At 58.5% G+C, this 11,312-nt stretch overlaps 1 protein-coding gene across 2 annotated transcripts; it reads left to right on the forward strand.

The window, feature by feature from the left end:
* Positions 1-39: 39 nt before the first annotated feature.
* On the forward strand, positions 40-11,176 carry RNF214 (ring finger protein 214). Of its 2 annotated transcripts, none has more exons than XM_059719900.1 (16): positions 40-108; positions 424-552; positions 828-1,392; positions 2,139-2,198; positions 2,517-2,657; positions 3,448-3,587; positions 4,634-4,702; positions 5,591-5,687; positions 6,004-6,092; positions 6,562-6,652; positions 7,290-7,388; positions 7,762-8,138; positions 8,701-8,836; positions 9,119-9,226; positions 9,761-9,856; positions 10,923-11,176. In XM_059719900.1, the coding sequence occupies exons 2-16, from the start codon at positions 434-436 to the stop codon at positions 10,986-10,988; spliced, it is 2,253 nt and encodes a 750-aa protein (XP_059575883.1). In that variant the 5' UTR covers positions 40-108; positions 424-433; the 3' UTR covers positions 10,989-11,176. The 2 variants fall into 2 exon arrangements, with proteins under 2 accessions (XP_059575883.1, XP_006278134.3); XM_006278072.4 differs by lacking the exon at positions 40-108 and adding an exon at positions 138-327.
* The last annotated feature ends 136 nt before the right edge of the window (positions 11,177-11,312 follow it).

The following is an 11,312-nucleotide window of genomic DNA, read 5'->3' on the forward strand; positions in this document are numbered from 1 at the left end:
CTGCGGCGCGGCGCGGGGCCGCTCTCGCCTTCCGGCGCCGCTCGTCGGCCGGAAGCGCAGGGCGGGAGGAGGGAGGGAAGGAGGCGGCCAGGCCGCGCCCGCCCGCAGGTGGGTCCGACCGACCGGCTGGGCCGCGGGGCAGGCCCCGCCCCGTGCAGTGCGCGGGTGCAGCGCGCCCCACTCCCCGCGCGCAGCGCTGCCCCGTGCAGCGCAGCATGGCTCCGTGCGGTGTAGTACGGCGTTGTGCAGTGCAGCACGCTGTGATGCAGTGGGGGAGTGTGACCCCGGCGGGGTGCAGGCGGCCACGTCCCGCCACGGCAGGGCAGGGTGGGTGAGGGGCGCCGGCCCTGCACCCCGGGGACCCCCTCCGCCCGGCGCTGGCCCCGGGCCCCGCCGTGACACTGACCCGCTTCCCCCCCGCAGGGACAGGACGATGGCCCTGGAGCAGGCCAAGGACGAGGTGCCCGTCGGGGTCTCGGACAAAGCAGCCGCCGAGCCGCTGGCCCCCGGCGACGCGGCCCCGCACCGAGGAGCGGGCAGCCTGCCCGGCAGGTAGGGAGCCGGGCTCCAGGTGGGTCGCGGCCGCCCCCTCGCAGCAGCACGGCCCCGGCTCCTCGCTGGACGCGCTCGGGGCGGCCCTGGCACCCGTTCGTTCCAGGGGGCTGCCGTCTGGCTCCGGCTCTGCTGCTGCCTCCCGTCCGTCACGTGCCCAGACCGCCTCGCCCCGCGGGTGGTGGCGGGACGTAGCCGAGCCGTCACGGGCGCTGGGGAGCCCGGCACGAGACGCCACCAAAGCGCGGGTCCGTGTCTCTGCTTGTTTTGAGCAGCCTCGGCGACGTCTCTGCGCGAGACGACGCGGACGACCCTGCGCTGTCGGAAGCTGCCAGCGAGAGCCAGCCAGCGGCGGACGCGGGGGACGCGCCGGAACGGGATCCTGGGATAGCGGCGAGCGACACGCCGCCGCCAGTAGCGGAGAGCGCGGCGGCGTTACGAGACGAAGCTGTGAGCAGAGCCGCAGGATACACCGGCCATGCTCCCGCGGAGACTCGCACCGGCTCTTCAAGCGAAGAGCTGTATCGGTCCGACTCGGAGGGCTCGGACAGCGCGGCAGGGGAGGAGACGGCCCCGCTCCCTGGAAAGTGCCCTCAGGCCGCTCCTCTGCACCCAGCTGGCGGCCATGAGGAACAGGAGCTCGGCACCGATAGCTGCCCGGCAGGTGAACTGGGAGCCCTGCTCTTGCCGAAAGCCCGAGGGGATGAGGCTTCGGAGCTGGGTAGCAAACCCTTGGAGGTGCCTCCCGGCGGTGAGAACGGGGTTGAAGACGGCGGCGTGGGGCAGGACTCGGACCAGGAGGCCTCATCCCAGAAGCCCTCCCAGAACATTGCAGTGCAGGTCAGGTGCCACTTCCTCGTCTGAAGGAGTTTGCTTGCCCTCCTTCCCTAGCTTGCTTCTTGGTGGGGTGGGGGCAGCACTAGGGACTGGGAGAGAGAAACATTCCTCGCTCACAGTTTGCTTTCAGCATCGGGCGCTTTCCCCCAGGAAAGGAGCAATAGGTCCAGGCAAACCCATACGGCAGCAAGCATCTGGCTAGAGACCTCCTGAAACAGGGCATCGAATCTTAAAATCCTGTCACTTTCCTGACTTTGGAGCAATCCATGTTGTCCTTTGGTCCACGTCTCCACCCACTGCGCGTGTCCTGCGGCAGAGAGAAGTACAGCTTCCCTCGCTGTTCTGGGTGGTCTCTGATTTTTCCCTTGCAGTGCGGAGGGCAGGTGCTAGGGTCCCTAATCAGGTGCTACAGAAGATGGACAGTTTTGGTGCGAGAGAGACCTGTATCGGTGACCGTCCACGGGATGGTCTGCAGGCCCCCTGTGACCTCGGCACGAAGCACCTGCCTGGGAGCTTCTCAGATCTGTCATGGGGTGTCAGAGAAACCAAACTGAAAAAGGGGCCACCTGGGGATCAATAGGCACTCGCTGATCTGTAACCCACAGTCATGTCGCTCTGAGACTGAGGAACTGCGTGGAGTCCTGACCTGCCTCAGGGACCCTGGGGGGACAGGAAATGCCCGTGTCTATTGAACCGGTGTTTGCATCTCCAAAGAGATCTAACGATAGGAACCCTTCCTCCCTGTGCAGACCGACTTCAAGACGGCCGACCTGGAGGTGAACACAGACCAGGATATTGAAAAGAACTTGGTAAGCATTCAAGGAACACAGTCCCCGGCTAATCCTGTGGTTAGAGTGGGGCCCTGCCTGTTGCGGCTCCTGAACACCAAGATCTTCCACCGGGCTGGTTATTTAGGGCCCTGGTCCTGGGGAATGTCACCTACGATTCACTGATGTCAGTGGAAGCTGTAGTTGCTCAACACCACTGAAAATGGGGCCAGAGTGGGTACTTGAGGTGACCTGCTCTTTTCAGAGTGCGGTGTGACCGGCCTAGTTGAATCCTTTTCTTTGACTGCAGGGCTGAGAACGGTACTGTACCTTCATGTATGCTTTCTTCACCTGTGGCAGGACAAAATGATGTCAGAGAGGGCTTTGCTGAAGGAGCGCTACCAGGAAGTGCTGGACAAGCAGAGGCAAGTGGAGAACCAGCTCCAGGTGCAGCTCAAGCAGCTCCAGCAACGAAGAGAAGAAGAGATGAAGAATCACCAGGTATCCAGCAAGGCCCTTGCTGATCGTGTCTGACCTGACTGATGTGTCTGGCCAGTATGCTGCAGTGTGGGATCATTGAGTCTTGGGCTGCAGAGCCCAAGGTGATGGGTGCGCGTCAAGAAGGGGTTCTTAGGCGGCGATGCACGCAGGGGATTCGAAGCATCACATTTTGGCCTTTGCCCAAATCTGGAGGAAGCACCTAACATTTCAAAATCTTAATCGTGTGGACTGCACTTTAATGTAGAGCCTTTAGACAGCTCCCTCACTATTGACAGGCTCACAGCACATTCCTGACAACTACAATTGTTCACACAGAAAACTAATGGCAAGAAACTATTTAAGGCAGTCATAAGTGCAAGGAATTGAGGAGAGCTAACACCGTGTGACCAGTCAGCTGTCCCTGGCCCACAGTGTAGGAGCCGCAAGACTAGACCAGTTGTTCTCAGCTGTTTCCACACTGTGACACAGGTTAAAACAGGCGTGTTGGCACCTCAGTCTTCTCCAGATTTAAAAGGATGCCACACATGCACCTCAGAGTCAGATGATTCATGGTATTGTTAGGTAGCAGGTTTAAAACAAGGAAAAAGCTTTTGTTTCCCATGTTGTGTAAGTCACTGGTGGGACTCCTTGTCACAAGATGCTGTAGAGCCGTGTTCTAGGACTGGCTTTCCTAGAAATTTTCTTTTAAAGCTCACAGCCCATGAAATAGGTGTGCAATGAATTAAGCTAAATCCAGAATTCAGAAACAACCAGACTTACTCTGCTTGTTGTGATGCCCGTTGCGCTCTAGGAGATCCTGAAGGCCATTCAGGACGTGACAATTAAACGAGAAGAGACCAAGAAGAAGATGGAGAAGGAGAAGAAAGAATTCTTGCAGAAGGAGCAGGACCTGAAAGCAGAGATCGAGAAGCTCTCTGAGAAGGGCAGAAGGTACTGATGTGGGGAGCCGGGTTTGGTTTAAACTCAATCTCAGTGTAATCCTGAAAGCTAGAACCTCTGGTCATTAGTGAGAGAGCCTCATCAAGGGGCCTTTCTGGACTGCCAACTATCAGTTGGCACTATAACATGTTGGGATGGTTGCCTGGAGGTTTAAGCAGCTGGATATGTGGGATACGTGCTATGTGTAGAGGACCTAAAGCAAAGTGTGGGGGCTGAAGGATGCTGTCGTGGTTGTTGGCCGCAGACTCCGACTGATCTCGGCACAGGAGAAGCGCAGCCAAAGCCCTGTGTACTTTGGAGTCGTTCAGAATCCTGTGGTGCTGTCACTCGGAGTGATTGGGGTCCCACCTTGGCCTGGTGGGCACACAAATGGTGTTAAGCCTGCCACTGCCGGAGCTGCTCTCTGCAGGCACTTTGCTGAAGCGCTCCATGTCTGCCTTGTGGGCCCTGCGTATAGCCGGCGTCAGGCGCCTGCCTCTGCTGTGCTGGGGGAGTTGGGGCATGCATCCACCCAGCTCGTGGCAGCAGCCTCTTGGGTTCAGCTGCACTGTTACAAGAAGAAAATGAGTAGACTCTTCCTCATAAGCTGGGGGATGCTTTGGGGTCCTTTTGGGTGGTGACTTCGGCCTTACAGGTTCACACCAGTTGTCCAGTATTATAGGTCTTATTTTTTTGAGATCTCATTGATTTTACATTTTTTAACTCTCCTAAGAAATACCTTAGGATGTCCCAGTTAGCTGAGTGACTCCTTATTTCCCTGGAAATAAACAGGTGCAGTGCGCAAGAGCAGCAGTAGCAGTGGGAGAGCACTGTGCTTCCCCATCGAGACGTGCTGGAATGTGCTGTTTTTTTCACTTGGTTTCATGACACAGCACAGACTGTGCTCTCTTGAGACAGTCCTGGAGTCTGAGAGGAGACTCATTGTATAGCAGCGTTCTCAGAGTACATCAGTGTATAGCGCTCCTGACCTTGCTGGTCCCATGAAGTTCTGTGCCCTGCAGTAAGTGGCTTCAGCTTGTCTTTTCTCTGTTGTGCAGGTTACTGAAGGAGCAGGAGGAGAAGGAGAATAAGATTGCTTCTCTGATCGCCGAGCAGTCTGATGAAAAGTAGGACTCTATGAGATCCCTTCTGTTAAATGCTCTTCTCTGTCTCTTCCCTTCCCCTTAACTTTCAAGAACCCAGAAATAGCCATTGTCCCAGAAGAGCCTCCTCTTCTTGCATTAGATATTTTTCCTCTCTTGGATGAATTTGCTGATCCAAGTAGGATGTGATATTGCTGGCTAGAGGCAGGTGGGGTAGTGCGCATGCTTCATTTCTTCCCCAGCTGGTCTTCACTGGTAGTCTCTCCCTGGAATTGAACTTGGTGTCCCAGAAGCTGCTGCAGTCTCTTACCCCCCTGTGCTGTCCTTGCTCTTTCCCAGACCATTTCTAACATATGGAACATTCTACGCTCAGAGTAGCAGTGGGGGTCAGTTCCCAAACTTTGACCCGAACTCAGTTGCTCAGGCAGTTCGAGGAGTGGTGGCAGTAGAAAGCCCTCTCATAGACCTCCCCTCACCCCCCAACTCCTGGTTTGTCTGGGGCTTTGTTTCTGGCTTTGCTCTCCCAGACTTAGACATGCCTGGTAAGCAGGAGGCTGAAGCACTACTGGGCACCCTTAATACATGCAGTGGCCCAGGCCAGGGGGAGAAGGGGCAGGGGTTTTGTTTGTTCCTAGTGTCTCTGCGCCCTGGCTTGGAAGGTGGGTTCTTGAGGGGCCAGGTGGTTTGAGGCTGGCCATAGGAGGTGCAGCAGTACCTGTCAGGGGACACTATGTTAAATGCTACAAGAGAGAGAGCAGATTGGTCTTGGTTCCGGGACGTGGCCCTGGAACAGGTGCCCAAGGGCTGGGCTGGCAGCTCCTCTGTGGTCTGGACAGCTCTGTGGTCTTGCAGCACTGGGAACTGTGTTGCTGAGCGAATGCCTACACGGACGTGTTCTCTTCTTGTCTCCAGGCAGGTCTGGGAGGAGGAGCTGGATAAGCTGAAGAACCAGCACAATGACATTAACAGGAACATCCTGGAGGAGACAGAGCGGGCTTGGAAAGCGGAGGTTGGTTGATCGAGGCCTTCCTTGCTGCAAGTGGCTCAGGATGCAGCTGCAGGTTGCCAGTGGCAGTTCCTGGGGTGATGGGATAGGGGCAGCACTGTGCCCTGGTCTCCCCTGAAACACAGATGGGAGGAACAGTGACACACCAGTCTGCTGAGTCTGGCTCTTCACAGGGGCGACAGCCACTGCTGCACCAGTGCTCACTATTAAACATTAGTCGAGTGGGGCGCTGGTATGCCTCGCTCTGTGCAGAGCCAGGAGGTCCCGGTCTGAGATAACCCAATATGGATTGCTTATGTCTGTGGTTTCTCTCTGTTAGATCTTGTCCCTGGAGAGCCGGAAGGAATTGCTTGTGCTGAAGCTGGAAGAAGCGGAAAAGGAGGCAGAGCTACATCTGACATACCTCAAGTGAGTCCTATGTGGGGCAGGGTGACCCAGTTCTTGCCCACCCACCCCTTCCCCATTGGAATGTGTGTGTGGGGGGCACTGCACTGGTGCCAGGGCGGGCTTTCTGGTCACGGCACAGGGATTCGGTGAGGTTTCAGCTGGGCCAAGTCTTTGTCTTTAACCTGCTGCTCTGTATCTGCCGAAGCCCCATCTTGCATTGCATCTGTTGAGTCCCTGTGTTGGGAACGTTCTTCGTCAGCGTCCTGCAGCCCTAACTCCCAAGCTTACCATTCAAAGCTAGGCCCTTTTCAGTCAGGCTGCACCTTTCCCATCTCTGGTCGGAGCGGGTGTTAGAGCTGCAGTGGAGGAAGCTGGGAGAGGGCTGATGGACTCATGTGGCTCAGACACCTGTCCCGGTGCCACTTGCAGCTGTTCCCTTAAGGGCTTCAGGCTCAAACCCTCTTCCTGAATTCTCCTTGTCTTTGAGCAGATCTGCACCCCCAACACTGGAGACCATCCGGCCTAAGCAGGAATGGGAGATGAGGCTGAAAAGGATACGGATGACCAAGGAAAACGTGCGGGTGAGGCAAAATAAATTGAGGCATCCAGCTCTCCCCTCCCACCCCCACACCACAGTTGTGGCTTGCTTCCGTTGCAACAGGGCATGCTAATCTCTGCATGAGCTCCGAATACAATGGGTGCAAAAACTGCTGCTCCTAATGCCCAGACTGAGCCATGTCTCAGCAGATCTGGAACCCTGAGATGAAGGGCAGCTAAAGCCTCAGCTGGAGCATGGTATCCAGTGCTGGCCCCCACACAGGTGTGAATCCCATGAGAAGAGTCCAGAGGAAAGGACTAGGGAGGGCAGCACTATCAGTGTCCTCAGGAATGACTGTGGGCAGCTGCCCCCCAGCACGTGCTGTGCCCACACCTGGAGATCCAGGGCGTGTGTATGGCACCTGCGGCTGGTGGCAACAGAGACTTCTTGAAGGCAGTTGTTCCTCCCACCAGGCCTTTGACTTCTCCGTATAGTCCTGTCCAGCCAGACTCTGGGCTGCTTCAAGGCGGGGCACTTGGTTGGTGTATCAGCCTGCTCAGGCAGGCCCTGGTCCCCAGTGTTCTGGGTTTTGCTGCCCTGGAAGCCAGGGATGCTGCCCCAGGCAGATGGCCAGATTTGGTAACCATTCGAGCTTCCCCCTGTTTCCTTCCTCTCTCTAGGACCAGTTCAATGATCACATCCAGTTGGTGAGGAACGGCACAAAGCTGAGCAGCCTGCCGCAGATCCCCACCCCCACGCTGCCGCCGCCCCCCTCGGAAGTGAGTGTTGCCCCCCTGGCTGAGCAGCTCCCTCCTGCTGGCACTGGGGCTTGTGCCTCCTCTGAGGCTGGGGAGGGGGAGAGCCTGTCTACAGGTTCCCTGCATGCCAGTGTCCCTGGGGGAGGACCTGGGGAGGCAAACAAGCTGTCCAGAGCTGTGACCTGGGGCTGGAGGCCTGTGCTGCTAGCCAGCTGCCTGCTTGGTGGTGCCAATACGCCCACTGCACCCCTGGCAGCAGCATCGCATCTGCACTGTTGCCTACCAGAGCCAGGTGGGACAAGAGGGGTCAGGGGGGAGTCCCATCATTTGGTGGGTTAGAGATGCTTGTGGCCCCCCGCGGACCTGCTCTGACTTGTGCTGCTCCCTCTCTCAGACAGATTTCTTGATGCCGCCATTCCAGCACAACCCGTCGCTCGCTCCCCGGCTCCCGTTCCCCATCGGGCCAGTCCCAGTGCCCATGGTCATGCCTAGTGCAGATCCTCGCGCGCTCTCTTTCCCGCTACTCAATCCTGCAAACTCCAGGTCCAATCAGCCCTCGCCACCGCTGCCAACCTCCCAGGGGAGGAACAGCCCAGTGGTGGCTTCGCTTATTGGTACCCATGGCTCTCACATGACGCCCGCTGCTTCCATCCCGCCGCCGCCAGGTCTGGGCGGCGTCAAGGTCGCTCCCGAGTTTCACAGGCCGCAGCCGGCCGACAAGCTAGAGAAGCTCTTGGAGAAGCTCCTGGCTCGGTTTCCGCAGTGTAACAAGTGAGTGGGGCCTTGGCGAGGAGATGAGGCCCTATATGTTGGACAGCGGGTGGGGACGGTTGGGGATGTTGGCTGCGCCCTGGGGGAGGCACCGTCTGCCTGTGGGGGTTTGGGTTCCTGTGTGCTGTTAGCAGAGGTCCCTGCCTGTACATGGGGGTGCTGGGGTCGCTTGCAGCACCTGCCCCCCTTGCTGCGCCAGGGGGCTTAGCAATGTTTGTGAGCCAGGGAGAGCATGACTGGCTGAGCCGAGATATCTCTGGCACGGGGGACTCTGGGCTCAGACCCCTGCTCTGATGCTGATGCCCTGGGGCAGGTCACTTCACCTCCTGTACTTCAGTTAGGCATGGCTGTCCTGTCCTGGGACCAGGGTGATGGGAGCCAGGGCAGCGGGACCAAACCTTCCCCCTCAAAGGAGTGTGGGGCTGGTGCCTTGCTGGTGACTGATCCCAGTGCTCCAGGCCTTCACAGCACCCCAGAGACCTGGTTCCCACAGTAAAGGGAACCGCTCAGTGGTGGGAGCAGCTGTGCCATGACACATGTCACCCGCTTGCTGCCTGCCCAGGGCCCAGCTGACCAACATCCTGCAGCAGATCAAGACCGCACGGACAACCATGGCAGGGCTCACCATGGAGGAGCTGAACCGGCTGGTGGCCGCAAAGCTGGCAGAGCAGCAGGAGAGGGCGGCAGTGGGGGCTCAGGTGGGTCTGCTGTCCAGAGGAGGGGCAGGGTTGAGGCCAGGAGCTGTCGGGGCTCAGCTCTTGAGCGAGCCAGTGGTGCTGTGGGGGGAGGGTGGGGCAGGACTGGAAGGCACCCTCTGCCTGCCCCGGGGAGCCAGGGCACAGCTGAGGAGTGGTGTTGGCTCTGTCCAGCAGGCCCCACTCACTGGCCTTTCAGCCAGGGGCCTGCTCCTGCCCCCAGCAAGTCCCCCCCACCCCCAGTGCTAACACGTGGCTGAGGTGCTTTGTCTGCCCTGCTGACAGCCACTTGGCCGGATCAGGACCCCCATGTTTCCAGCTCCGCTGCCCCAGATCAGCAGCCCCATGTTCCTGCCGTCAGCCCAAGTGACCTACCCGGGGACACCGTCGCATGTAAGATGCTCCACAGCCCTTGCATGGGGTTGGGGCCCCTCGGGGGTGTGCTCCAAGGGGCCGGGAGGATGAGGGGAGCCTTGGCCCCAGCCCACAGTGTGGCTTCTTGGCTCTGGAGGTTTGGGTTGGGGTCGTATTTAGACCCCTCCTGCCGCGTTGGGCACAAGCTCTGTGCTGGGGGGATGGGGGAGCAGCCATCATGATTGGTCTGGGGTGAGCCTGGAAGTGTCTCGGGCGTGTGGTGGAGAGAGCCAGTGTGCCAGGTTGCTGCAGCGTGCGAGCAGCCAGCGTCAGCCAGGGGAGGGGCAGAACCAGCTCACTGCACCGGCCAGGGTGAGCCAAAGCATCTGTCCTGCATCATGCCGCTGGCTCTCTAGCTCCGTCCCTCTGGGCTCCCCTGCTTCCCTGGAACCTCCCCTCCACATCCCCTACGTGCGACTGGGGTGACAGGGTGGGCAGAGCCCTGGGGAGCGGGGGTGTGGGTGACACTGAGGCTCAGACGACTCTTGTGTCTCCACCTGCTGCTGGCCCCAGGCCCCCGCTGTCTGCAAGCTGTGTCTGATGTGCCAGAAGCTCGTGCAGCCCAGCGAGCTCCACCCGATGGCCTGTTCCCACGTGCTGCACAAGGAGGTAAGTGCAGTGCATGACGCCTGCCCAGGGCAGGGCAAGGCATGGCAGGGCATGGCGAGTTGGACTCCTCCCCTGTGCTGTCACTTCTAGCTGCTGGGCTCGAATGTGCTTCTCCACCTTCCTTGCGTGGTGCTGTGCAGAGCCCCCAGGCCCAGGGCCCTAGCAAGTGATGAGAGCCCCAGAGCTGGGGGCCCTGATGGCAGCACCGTCTTGCCAGCAGGCAGAGCAGTCCTCCCTGGGGGCCCGAAATCCACTTGCTGACCTTGCACCTCCCTGCCACGAGGCAGCTGGCCTAGGGGTTGAGGTTTCTTGTCCTTGTTGGTGATGCCCCTCTCACCTCCCATGTCTGGAGGGCTAGACCCAAGCTTGGGTCCCCTCTGGAGCAGGACAGTGGCAGGGACCAGAGCAGGATGACTGACATGACACCCACCACGCACATGCTCTGCTGCGGGGGATCCCTGACCTCGGAAGGAATCTAAGTGATACTTAACCAGACCTCAGCATTGAGCCCTGGGGTGTCTCGGCCATGGGGCCGTCTGTGGCCAAGGGAACCAGGAAGGCAGGTAGCGCTGAGACCCTCATTTCATGAGGAGCCAGAGCAGATCTCTGCTACCTCTCCGGATTTGCAGCCTGCAGTAGTGCAGTGTCAGCTGAGCTGCAGACCGTGCTGTGCAAACTGTGCCGAGCCAGCCCAGTGTTGGGAGAGCGCCCACATAATCCACCAGCCTTGCATTCCTGGGCCAGTGGCTCCAGACCAGTGGTTCTCGACCAGGTGCAGCAGTACCCTTGGGTGCCTTTGGGAACCTTTCCAGGGTGCTGCACTGTTAGATGTGCAGACATAGTTCACGAGATAAACAGGGGGTTTGAACAGAGATCTGTAAAACAAAACCTCCCAAGCTGTTGCAGCCGTTTGGCATTCTTTCAACAGACGGGTTGCTCTGTTATTACTCTAGTCAACAAGTGATTTGAATCTCAGAGCTGGCGCGTTCTGTGGGCTCCTTGACTAACCAGGGTGCCTTGAGTCTCGGGAGTGTTTGGCCTGCTCTAAACCCACTCTCTCTTTCAGTGCATCAAATTCTGGGCACAAACCAACACAAACGACACTTGCCCCTTCTGTCCAAGTCTCAAATGATGGCCAGCTAAGCACAGATCCCTGCTAGAGGCGGCGCTGGGACTGCGCAGGACTGGTTTGAAGGTTTCTACAGCTCTATATTTATATGACCATGTATACACATGTACATTTTTATTATATAGGCAATGTGTGTATAGAAAGTCTGTATACATACAAGTTCATAAATAAAAGTGTGTATATTATGCAGAGGTCATGTGTGGCCCTCGCTTCAGCCTCGCTGCCTTGGCCAAGGACCACGTGTGGCTTGCAGCCGTGGGGAGCAAGGATGGGTCACGCCTGGAGGCTGTAGGGGTTGAGCGCAGAGTGCAGAGCCCAGCAGCGAGA

Source organism: Alligator mississippiensis, chromosome 16, assembly GCF_030867095.1.
Source record: "Alligator mississippiensis isolate rAllMis1 chromosome 16, rAllMis1, whole genome shotgun sequence".
NCBI lineage: Eukaryota > Metazoa > Chordata > Crocodylia > Alligatoridae > Alligator > Alligator mississippiensis.

What these genes read in the sequence shown, in the direction of transcription:
- RNF214 (XM_059719900.1), top strand. Translation starts at nt 434, where the DNA reads ATGGCCCTGGAGCAGGCCAAGGACGAGGTGCCCGTCGGGGTCTCGGAC. An exon ending in AAGAGATGAAGAATCACCAG is followed by an intron (nt 2,658 to 3,447) that starts GTATCCAGCAAG and finishes GTTGCGCTCTAG; the next exon opens with GAGATCCTGAAGGCCATTCA. An exon ending in GCCGAGCAGTCTGATGAAAA is followed by an intron (nt 4,703 to 5,590) that starts GTAGGACTCTAT and finishes TCTTGTCTCCAG; the next exon opens with GCAGGTCTGGGAGGAGGAGC.